This window comes from Dromiciops gliroides, chromosome 4 (assembly GCF_019393635.1).
Source record: "Dromiciops gliroides isolate mDroGli1 chromosome 4, mDroGli1.pri, whole genome shotgun sequence".
Classification (NCBI taxonomy): domain Eukaryota; kingdom Metazoa; phylum Chordata; class Mammalia; order Microbiotheria; family Microbiotheriidae; genus Dromiciops; species Dromiciops gliroides.
In genome coordinates this window covers 399,355,100-399,367,429 of record NC_057864.1, presented here as the reverse complement: position 1 = coordinate 399,367,429, position 12,330 = coordinate 399,355,100, and the positions used below count along the sequence as shown (strand labels likewise).

Below are 12,330 nucleotides of genomic sequence, written 5' to 3'. Positions count from 1 at the left end.
TTGAAATCCTTCCCAATTTACTTTGTACATTTAAAAACATTCTGAGAAGGATTTCTAGGCTTCTCCATACTGCCAAAGGGGTCCATGAGATACAAAAGGTAATCTTTATGGTTCTTTAAGTTCTGATATTTCACAACTAGGAATTTATCCTCCAATTCCCCACTTCCTATATTTTTGTATCTTCGAATTGCATCCTAATGACCAACATAGAACCACATAAAAACAAAATGAAAATTGCCTAGAAAAAAAGACAGTATACACACACACACACACACACACACACACACACAAATATGCCTACTACCAGAGTCTTTTTTAGATTGATACTAATTTCTTGCATATGTCCTAGGCACATGGGTCAGACTGTATTTCATAGCTATATTATATGACATTATATTAGTTATAGAGAATGTACCTGTGATTTCATCGATAGAAGGAACTCCCAGATGAAGAAACTCCCTCTCCCAATAAAGGCCAGCACCTTCTCTGGAATTAATAATCTTAGAATTTACCTATAAAATTGAAAGGTTAAAAGACTTGCCTGGGGTCACACAGTCAATCTGTCAGAGAGAGGACCGGAATGCAGGTCTTCTTGGCTTCATTGGCCATCTTTATCTACTCATTATAGGATACTTACTGCCTTTCCATCACCATATTAAGTACTTTTATTCCTTCAGAATTGTCCATTATAAGATGACAATCATTTCTGAGATAGAAATGAAGGGTTCAAGTCCAAATTAGCTATTTACATGAAGGAGAAAGATGGCAGAATTATAGAGCTGGACTGGACCTAGATTCTAAAACTTACCCCTTCTTGGTTTGGATTTGCTCTTTCCTTTCAAGAGAGTATAATAATTGTACCTGTCTTCCTTTGATCATTATTTGCCCAACACACAAGAGGGGTCCACTGGATCTGCTAGAGTAGTTTTCAGAAGGTCAAGATAGCACCCATGTTGGTCCAAATGACAATGAGTGTGAACTGTCTTCGTGGAATGATTTTTATGTAGAACTGGTTCTTCATTTATATGGGCAAAAAGTCAATGTTACCTTTAAATGCCACACTGATAATAACAACGATGATGATAATCTATATTTACAAAGCATTGCATGGTCTACAAAACTGCCCCCCCATTATCTCACTTGATTCTCATTATAAAGTTGTGAGGTAGGTAGTAGAGGTATTATTATACCTCTGCTTTTGCTTTTCTTTGTATTCAGCATGGTGCCTGGCAAATAATAAGGGCTTAATAAATGCTTGTTTAGTTAATTGGACTTGACTTATTATCTCTTCCTTTCAGGAGAAACTCAGAAAGGCTATGACTTGTCCAAGGTCTAGTAAGGGATAGAGACAGGACTATAGCACAAGACTTCTGATGTTTGTTCATTATACTATATTGCCTTGATTACTAGTTAACTTTCTCTCCTGCCCTCAGGAAGAATCCAGCCTTATGACTACCTGTCTTCATTCTGTGTTCAATTGATTTCCAGTCTAAAAAGGGGAATTACACAGGCTCTTCCCACAGAGGGAAGGCAATAATTATGTTGGACAGATTGCTTGCCTGATCAAAATGTAAAAACAAGAACCCTTGACCTCACTTTTTCTGCCCAAACTGCAATGATTTATCACATCTGAGTGGTTGTTTTTCACACTTGGCTCGGTTCATAGCAATCTCACTTCTAATTTAACTGGGAAAAGCATGGGAAGACTGGAAAAGTCGAGTGTGTCACTTCATCAGTACAAAGATGATTTCTGGGGATACTACCTGCAATGTCTGTGGCTAAGGAAGCCTTCCTGGACTATAGAGAATCTCAGAGCATCTCAGAGAATCATGATATCTGTTGGAAGTAAAGCCAGGAATGGGGCAGAAAGAAACAATGAAAATGAAGGAATCACAATCCACACACAACATGTTAGCATCTTCAACATGGATGCAAGCAGAAGTCAAATGGAAAGGATATCTTGCAGGACTGTCCTTGAGAGCATTTAGAAAACCTGTTTGCTGGGAACCTGTGGAAATGAAACCAAGATTTAACATCAAAGCAATCATTTCCCGCCCCCCAAATAAAGTGCAGTTTATGCTGAGAGCCCATATCTGCATGAAAATGCTAGGTGTCTAAAGATCAATGAAATAATTCTATTCTCTCAGTGCTGCAGCATGCAGTTTCCTTGTAGGAGACTGAGATTTGGCTAAAGTTATTCAACAAGAACATGGCAAGATTCATAATCAGACCTAACATCTGTAGGATATTTTCTGAGCCAGAGCAGATGGAGGTCTGCATACTTCCCCATCAATTACAGTTCTGATTACGCCTTTGTTTCCTTCTTCATTTTAATATGAAAACAAAACACCATACACTATTTTTCCCTCTGTCATGAAAGGCTGTTTTCTCAAAATCTGTTAACTTTTGAACCTAGAAGTCCTGTAAAATGCACTACATTATAAAAGACTTCAGCACCCAGCATAAACAAGATCACAAACTCTTAGTATATCACTTAATTCTTTTAGATGCAATGCATTTCAATTATGAGCTGTCAGAGGAAGAAAAAAATTCCTTTAAGGCCCTTAGTAAAGTTTTATCTGACAAGAGGACATTACTTTTATTATTCATGCATTGACATGTTACTTTGCTTCAGAAAAAAATGCTCATATGGGGGATCTCTTTTACAAGTTGTTGCAGGTGGGGCAGAGCCCCATCCATATTATTGGCTCACTAGGTGACATCAGACTTTTGCTTGTCATTCTGTTTTAGGGAGCATGGGTTCTCCTGCAATCTAGCCCTTCATTAATTGACTTGGCTTATAAAGGGGGACCATTGAAAATGGGAATAGTCGTTCTTGTCAGTTTAGGTAATAAGGTAGTTACTGATGAGTTTCCCAGTTCTAAAGCCCATTCTGGAGCTGACAGGGAAGTTGCATACTCTATAACTAATTCACAATTGACTCTTCTTCCCTGTACCTACCCTAAACCCCTGTGATGCAGAGTAGTTCTGTGGGTGGATGGCAGTTGATGGGAACTATGTAAGAAACAATTGAAAAATTGATGTTTGCCATGTGCCAACCCACCATGGACCTGCAGGGATAAAGCTCAACTTTGCTCTTGTGAAAACTCCTGAGAGTCAAGGAAGCTTAAGACATAAGGAAGATAGTGGAGGGAAGGTAGTTGTAATACAAAATTAAGACACTAAAAATGTTATTTCTTAACCTTACCCTACTGAAAAAATGAGGTCACTTTCCTAAAACTTTTCATCTCTTTACTTACAAATCCAGAATTGCAGCTTTCAAAAATGATGTCCTATGTGAGTAACACATGTTTTTAAGATAACAATATTCTTTTCTTTCTGTTGACTTTATGTCTTGCCTTCTCATTCTGTGGGCACAGGTGATATCTCATCAGCTATAATTAAGCAGATTTTGGCCCTTACCAATGTTTTCTGCATTTGGGGACCAAAATAGTTATCACATGAAGGCATTCCCCCGCCCCCACCTTCCTCCAAGGACCACATGTTAGGATGGGATTGGACTAAAGGTTTTCTTTCTTTCTTTCTTTCTTTCTTTCTTTCTTTCTTTCTTTCTTTCTTTCTTTCTTTCTTTCTTTCTTTCTTTCTTTCTTTCTTTCTTTCTTTCTTTCTTTCTTTCTTTCTCTTTCTTTCTTTCTTCTTTCCTTTCTCTCTCTCTCTCTCTCTCTCTCTCTCTCTCTCCCCCCCCCCTCCCTTCCTTCCTCCCTCCCTCCCTTCCTCCCTCCCTCCCTCCTCCTCCCTCCCTCCTCCTTCCTTCCTTCCTTCCTTCCTTCCTTCCTTCCTTCCTTCCTTCCTTCCTTCCTTCCTTCCTTCCTTCCTTCCTTCCTTCCTTCCTTCCTTCCAAGAGGGTTATGTTTGGAGGAGCAGGTAGGGAGAAGGAAGAAAACACTGTCAGCTAAGAAAATGTGATATATTTCGGGCTGATAGATGGTTAGAAATTTTTATCTTTTAAAAAAAGTTTTGTATGAGAAGACTGATGAACAATCAATGTTGCATAAAAGCAAAAACTGAATAGCTGCTAATAACTGAGATGAACTATGTGTTTGGCAAATTTGAAGAAAACTGAGAATCTTCAGTTGGAAAACCTTTGTACATCACAACCCAACTATGCCAACAAGGATTAGGTTATAATTTCCTGCTTGAGAGTGCATGTTTATATGTGGACAGGTATGTATATGTTTGTGCTTATGTTAGGGCAGAGAGAGAGAGGGACACATACAAAAAGACAGAGGGAGAGAGAAAGATTTGTGTCCCTGTAAATAATCTTTTTAAAGGACTGGGTCTGCTCATTAAATACCATAAGATAGATAGGAAAGCACTATGAAGTATTCAAAAGCATCCTAGTAATTAGCATCAGTGTATTCCGAACTTGTTACTTTTCCCTTCATTGTGTTGGGTAGTTACTTCTTTTGAAAATATCAAGTGATATTCTTGTTTTTCCCATCATTACTCTCTCTTGCTCAGTGTGGCGATAACTATTCTGTAACCCCGATAATATGCAGGAAAGGTGGCCCTGGGGAACTATAGTCTGTATTGTTTGAAAGAGCAGAATAATTTAGAGAAGGCTTCCATATTGGATCCTAAGTTCCATCAAATACGCTCAACTAGTGTAAATGGCTATATAATGGTTTTCATGTATATAGTTTGCTCCAAACCAGTCTATCTCAAATTCAAAGGAAAAGATCTCAACTCCAAAATATTGGCACTATTATTTGAAATACATCTTAAAGTTTGGGGTATTCCATTTACTGTAATGTTGAAATATTGACTAATACCTAAGAAATAGCTCTTCTCTGATCCTCTCCATATCCCATCCCCCGCCCCCCCAAAAGAAACAACAACAATAACAAAAAAGGGCAGGAGAAAAACTTGGATGTCTAACTTTGGCATTAGCAACTCCATTTGAGGTTTTAGAACTGCTATGATGAAAGAAGAGGAAGCCTATTTTCAGATACCTCCGGAAGCATGCCAGCAAGATGCTCTCTATACCTTCTAATGGGTGGTTACACTTCAGGAATGTGGATGAGAGATAATGTTAGTCTTTTAATGTTTCTAATGGAACCCTAATGGATCTTTAAAGGCTTAAATTTATAGCCCAAAGCCAATTAACTCCCTTCTCATCACTACCTGACAAAGGGAAGGGCAAGAATAAGGGACAAAAGAAATTCTTAGTGATCTTCAGAAGGGGCTCAGCAGGGAGAGAATAGATACCTACACCTCAGCAAAATCAGCTTAAAATTATTTAAACCAACTCTCTTAGGTAAGTAAGGTAAGTGCTTCTTTCCAGTGTTTTTCTCACAGTTACTTTATTCACTAGCCAAGAAGTTGGTCAAATATCCTACTTTGACATTTGAAATTTTTTATTTGTGACAAACTTTAAGTATATGTTATTGAAGTCTTTTTTTAAAAAACAAACTAAACGGGAAAGGAAAAGAGATATAAAAAGAAAGGGAAAGAAGTTAAAATTACCCAAGAAACCGAGTCCAGTCATATACAATACACTCTTGTTTTTAAAGAAATCCCAGCAAAATCTATCTCAACTAAACTGTCAACATTTGAAGTGTGGTCCTTAGGGGTCAAGTGTAGGGTTATCATTTCAAAGAACCAACCACAAGAAGAGAAAGTGAAGTAACTTGATATCTCTGAAGGTTGAAAGGTGAAAATTATGTCACTGGTCCCAAGGAACCAAGCTCTGTAAAGGAAAGACTAAATTGGTCCCTAAGTTGGAAACCATTCTGGGTAGGATTGGGGAGGGCAATGGGGAAGAGGGAGGGAAGCAAAGAAAAAAAAAAAGAACGATGGGAAAAGAAAAAAGGGGGGCAGGTTGGAAATGAGGAAAAGAAGGGAAGGAAGGGAAAAGAAGAAAAAGAGAACCCTAAATGATCAAAATATTAAATCAAAGTTAAATAAATCAGAAAACCAAAGTCAAGCAAATGACTACATACATAATCTGATTTTGCCAGCATACTTACGAAGAATGACGTGGGTGATAACGAATGCAAATATAAAGACTGTCAGAAAAGACAGAGATAAAATAAACATATAAAAAAATCTGTAGTTTCTTTTCCCCACACAGTTGCCTACCCAGGGACAGTGATGATCAAACCGTTCTGAAATGAAAGGCAGAAAAAAATATGGAAATCAATTAATAAAATGTCTCTTTACTTGAGGAAAAAAAAACCAAAAAACAAACCTTTGAACAATATACCAAAATGATGACTTCATAGGTATTTGTGGACTAACCTTTTAGAGAAGTATTTAGCTTCATGAGATTTCAAGAACAACATTACCCTTTCATCTAAATTTAGGTGTATGATTGAGATGATCTTTCAAAAAAAAAGATATACCCTATTATTAAATTGCCACTTTAGAAATGTTAATAGGATTTCTTATCCCATTTGTGGTTGGAAAAATAAGGTTTCTTTGCTTTTATACATTAACTCTCACTTAAGGATCTTGTAGCAACAATACTCAAATGGATGTAGGAACTTATCAATGTGGGTATTCCCTCCCATGATGCAGATTATAGCCCGTAATATTATTCCCATTCTATAGATGGAGAATTGTAGTGTACATGGGAATCCCTTAGTTTTCATTCTTAATATCTTTGTTGATGGGCATCAGGACTAGGGAAATCTGGAACAGTAGAGTATACCTGGAACATCTAAAGGTTAAAAAGTGAACAATCTATGCTTCTTTATTTTCTTATCCTGTTATTTTCTCCCCACCCCAGCTATGTAGGTCCTTTCCAAAAACATGTTTCTTCTTCTTGATCAATGGTGATTGCTGTCTTCAAAATATACATCTAGGAGCCTAATCTGCTCCCTATTCCTTGTCTTGGGTCTTTAAAAAGTCTTGGGTTTTTAAAGTTTAAATGTCAACTTTCTTCTCACCATGAGAATTTAAAATGAAATCTTTGATGTATTTATGATTTATTTTTTCCTCTGCAAGTAATGACAAAGTGTTTTTCTTTTCTCTACTATTCAGCTGATCTATTCAAAGTGACATTGCAACACACCCACTCACATTTCGGAAGCCTGCACTGTGGGTGGGGAAGAAAAAAACGTTAGGCATATGACTTATCTCTTTTTTTCTGGTTCTTTTCCAAGTTCAGTACCCCATTTTATTTTCATATAAATAAATATATATGTGCACATATATCTATGTGTGTATATATGTACATATATACATATATGTATGTGTATATATGTACATATACACACACACACACACATATATGTCAATGTGAGGCATCAGTATAAACAAATGGCTAATGTCATGAACCAAAGGGAAACCAGTCTCATTGCTTCATAATCAGATATTGGAAAGGGCTCTATATATTATTTTATATGTAATGCCTTTATCTATATATACAATATTAACTGGAATGCCTATGGGGATATTTCGATCATGTTTAGAATGATTGGAGCGTTTCCAAGAAAATTAAAGATAAACCAAATAATTCTGGGCTGTGGTTTATCAAGTCCCTCCAACTTACCTCTTAATCTTTTGTTCCCCTAACTGGTATCAAAAACCACTGCTCTGGGTGAAAGCCCCATTTCCCTGATAACTTTCCATTTGCCTTTCTATTACCTAGCTCAGGCTTATAGTTCCTCAGCCCTCATCCTCCTCTATCTCTTTCACTGGGTCCTTTGGAATTACCAATTTATTGTATACAAATTCTTCATCATTATAAACTTATTTCTCTTATACTATTTCTGTCTCATGGCATTAACTTGGCTTTCTTTTGATGATGCCATCTTCTTTACTACTCTCTCAAATGGTGGTGGCTACTTTTTTCAAGCCTTTTAGGAACTGAGACCTACCTCCCTACCCCAACTAAGCATTTGTCTCTTGAAGTAGGAGAAAGGAGAAGAAAGTTTATCCAGGACAAATGAATTGGGTGGCTCTAGGCTGGACCTGTAACACAGATTCACGGTTACACCTTCCCTCTTTTCTGGTGTTTGCTGTGGCTAAGTTCTAGGGAGCCATAAGTCATAATCCTAAATAAATACAAACACATGAAAATAACTCACACTTAACAAAAAGAAGATTTAAGGGGAGAAAACCTAGGAGCCCCAACACCAAGGGCACCACCACTAACCATGCCTTGCACTCCACATAGGTTCTTTTATTCTTTCACCAGTCTATTTTAAATATTAAATTTAATCATCTCCCCACTCCCCACCTCCCGCCTCCAATGAACAGGCATTTTTTCTCTTTACCACTTTCCTCCATCAATTGGAGTAAGCCCTCATAACAAATATCCATAGTCAAGTAAAGCAAAATATCCTTTTTGGCCACGTCCCAGAGGACTCTCATTCTGCATGTTGAGTCCATCACCCCTCTCTCAAGAAGCAGGAAGCATACTTTATCTTCGGTTCTCTAAAACTGTGGTTTCAGGGAACCAAGATGGCGGAGGAAAGACATTAAATGCACAAAGCTCCAGACACAATTAACCCCAAAACAGCAATAAAACGAACCCTGGAGCAGCAAAACCCACAAAAAGACAGGCAGAAAGTATTTTCCAGATAAAACTGTCATTTCAACAGACATTCAGTTTTCTCAAAGGCCAGACTCCAACTTTATTTCTTCTGACAACCTCCCCAAGGATCTTTAGTCCATCTTGTAGGAGTTAATGAAATCTATTCAACTCTATCTACCTGTTCACGATAGCCTTAGCCGAATAGGATCTTCCTCTGTACCCTAACAGTTCCCAACTATTCCTATAATACTTATATATATGCTTTGTTTCCTTTTCCCAATTCCATATTTTTGCTTGGCTCTCACTCAGAAATGTTGCCTGATTTGATGTTCATGGCATCCTATTATATATCGCCATCTCTTGATCCTTGTTGCTGTCAGACACTCCTTTCCAGAATGTTCTCCCATCTATCTCAATGACTTAGATACTTGGCTTATTGATTTCCTTTCCAGCTCATCTTCTACTGCCATTCTTGATGATCCAAATCATCATATTGATGACTCCTTTAACAGTTCTGTCAATTTCAGCTGTAATGAACTCTTCCACCTGGCTTCTATCACCCACACTTTAGCCAGGCCCATCACTCAAAACTGCTATACTTCCTAGATCTTGAACTTTGAAATTCCCTGTCTGACTGCAATCTCCTAATGCTTCCACACCTTGCCAGTTGTGCCTGCACTTCGACTCATTACAATCTTCGAGCCTTTGATTCACTCCTATCCTTCCAGTTCTTCCCCTTGCTCTTGGCTTCTCTCCTCTCTGTTCACAGTATTAACTCTATGGCGAGCCATTTCGATAAGTCTCTTTTGTCTGCCCTTGAATCCCTCATCCCTTGACCTATTGTTTCTGCCTTGTTAACTCTTCCTTCTGGATAACTCTCAGATATTTTTCCATTGCTTCTATTCTTGAGTGTTGCTGAAGAAACCATGCCAACCACTCCAATAGGAGCCACTATAAATTTATGCTGCCTGGATGCTGCATGAAGACATTTGGAATTTTCCCCTGTTGACCCAAGTCATTTTCCCCATAGCCTCTATTGTAAATTTTTTCCTCAAGCCCCTAAATTTCCCACCTAAGTCTCTCAGCAGATAACCTTACCTCCTACCTCACTGAAAGAGAAGGGAATAAACATTTCTATGGCACCTACTAAATACCAAGCACTTTACAAATATTAGCTTACTTAGAACACTGAAGCTACCTACCATGAGCTCCTTCATTTCCCCTAATCCACGTCTCAGTGGTATCCTTGCTCATTGCCTCTGAGCACATTCTCTTCTATCTTCTTTGTGCCCTTGCTTGATCAATACTTTCTACTTTAGATTTCACTTTCTCCCTTTTTATTTGCTTCATCTGCTCTAATGCCATGCTTGATAATAAACAAATAACAGCTAGTAATAATAGCTAGCATTTGAATAGTGCTTTAAAGTCTGTAAAGCGTTTTACAAATATTATCTTATTTGATCCTCATAATAATTTTGGGAGGGATACTATTATTATTCTTGTTTTACAGAAGAAGAAGAAACTGAGACAGTTAGAGGTCAATGACATGGCCCATATCACCATAGCAAGTGTCTGAGGCCAAATTTGAACTCAGGTCTTTTTTGGGGGGGGGAAGGGCAATGAGGGTTAAGTGACTTGTCCAGGGTCACACAGCTAGTGTCAAGTGTCTGAGGTTGGATTTGAAGTCAGCTCCACCAGTGCTTTATCCACTGTGCCATCTAGCTGCCCGAACTCAGGTCTTTTTGACTCCAAGTTCGGTGCTCTATCCACTACACCACCTAGTCGTCAAACAAATAAACGAATGGCGTCTTAGAGGTTCTTTGGTATGTCTGTGAGAGAGACAGTCAAGGTTGAGTGATGATCTCCAATAATAACCCACAATTCTCAGAAATCACAAATCTTTTATGGTCTTGGTCTATTGATTGACAAGTGTCTAAGAAATTCTCTTTCCTGTCTTATAAAATGGATTATTTTTCTCACTGTACAGACAAGTGGTGCTTGTAAAGATGGATCTGGACTGAGCAGATTAGTTCAGGTGCCTGGAAACTTGTGAGTAAATTAAAATGTCAGCACCACACTATGATCCAGTGGAAGCTGGAAAACAAAGGTAAAGAAATGCTGGGATATGTTGGTGGTATTACAAAGTGCAAAGGGCATGGCTTAACTGGTCCTGGAACACTCTTCCTTTTTGTTCTAGCAGTTAAGACTTAGAAGATGTATTACGTAGATGTCCAGCTTTGTAAAAAATTGTGACCTGCACCAAATAACCCAAGACATCAGCAATGTGGGGAAATAGTATAGTTCCTTGATTATGATGGTATTAATGGCATTAATAATCATAATTAAATAATAACAACATATAAAATTTGGTTACCATTATTAGCACTTAAATATCTTATATGTCATTTGAACCTCAGAGCACTTTAAGTCTGTGGTATTATTATCTCCATTTAAAGATAAGGAAACTGGAGTTCCGAGAGGTTGTGATTTGCCCATATTCACCCAGCTAGTAAGTGTCTAAGCTAAGATTGAACTAAAGTCTTCCTTACTCAAAGTCTAGAGCTCTATTCCCTATGTCACCTAGTTGCTTCATGTAATTATGAACAGATATAGCTTTTAAAACAATACCAGTGCCCCATCAAAAGTGGGAAGCAGCTGGACCTCATTTGATAAGTCAGTAGACCCACTTACAAGGGTGAGCTGGTGACATTGAAGGTGAGGACTTTTGTGGTGTTTTTATTTTATTTTATTAGAGATCTTTAAAAGACTGGTTTCATAAGTTATAAGCCAGATAAGTTGGCTGTCAGCCATTTCTACTGCCACCAATATGGCTCGGGTTGTATAGAAACATTTTCTTATGGAGTCAGGCTAGATGATATGAGGTTCTTATAGGCTCTAGAATATACCAGGGCCTCTAGGCCCAGAGGATGTAGTGGTGAGATAGTTTCAGTACTAGAGGCAAAAAAACTTGACTGGTTAGCCAAGCCCTCAATAGAGAAGACTGGGGTTGGGTTAAAGTATTAAGTGGCCTAAGGATTATGGGACCACTAAGTTTCCCCACTTCTCTTGCAAATTGAAGGTCCCTGGAAATGCAAGGAACTGCCCAATATGGCAATTGTAGAGGTAGAACATTGAGAAGAAGGGAAACATGGATCTGGAATTTGACTAGATGGATTTGAATCTTGGTTATGTATTTACAGACCCTGGAAGAATAACTATCTCAATGAGATTAATTTTCTGAACTTTTACACTTTTCTTTAAAGAACTGGGTCTCCTCATCTTGCCTGGGCTATAGGTGAAGGAGTTATTCATAGACCTGGTCCTACTGCTGATCAGCATGAGAGCTCTGACTGTTTTTTACGTGGGCCAGTTCACCCCTTCCTTAGGGAACCTGGTAGTTCACCCATTCCTGAGGGCTCACCCTATTGACAGAAGGTACTGTACTTTAAAATTACTGAGCCTGAGAAGTGCCAGACTCAGCCCCCTTTAAAGAATGGATTACAGGGGCAGCTAGGTGGCGCAGTGGGGGTGGCTAGGTGGTGCAGTGGATAGAGCACTGGCCCTGGAGTCAGGAGTACCTGAGTTCAAATCCAGCCTCAGACACTTAACACTTACTAGCTGTGTGACCCTGGGCAAGTCACTTAACCCCAATTGCCTCACTAAAAAAAAAAAAAAAGAAAAAGAAAAAGAAAAAAAAGAATGGATTACAGATGGTGCCACCACACCTAACTTCAGTTCCTTAATTTCAAAAATGGTGGTGGGGGAAGGTGTTGGACTAGATCACCTGTAAATTTCTAGTTTTAACTGTGATCTTATGGTATATGATC

General features: G+C 38.3%; 1 protein-coding gene across 5 annotated transcripts in view; it reads right to left on the bottom strand.

The window, feature by feature from the left end:
- The window catches only part of ZDHHC14 (zinc finger DHHC-type palmitoyltransferase 14), a 374,077-nt gene that overhangs the window by 59,988 nt on the left and 301,759 nt on the right, over positions 1–12,330 (bottom strand). For 4 of the 5 annotated variants that reach the window (XM_044004826.1, XM_044004827.1, XM_044004825.1 and 1 more), the window contains exons 4-5: positions 5,991–6,128; positions 1,960–2,008 (exon numbers count right to left, since the gene is read on the bottom strand). In XM_044004826.1, the coding sequence (XP_043860761.1) occupies positions 1,960–2,008; positions 5,991–6,128 (187 nt within the window). The remainder of the gene's footprint in view (positions 1–1,959; positions 2,009–5,990; positions 6,129–12,330) is intronic. The other variant, XM_044004828.1, reaches the window with a different exon arrangement.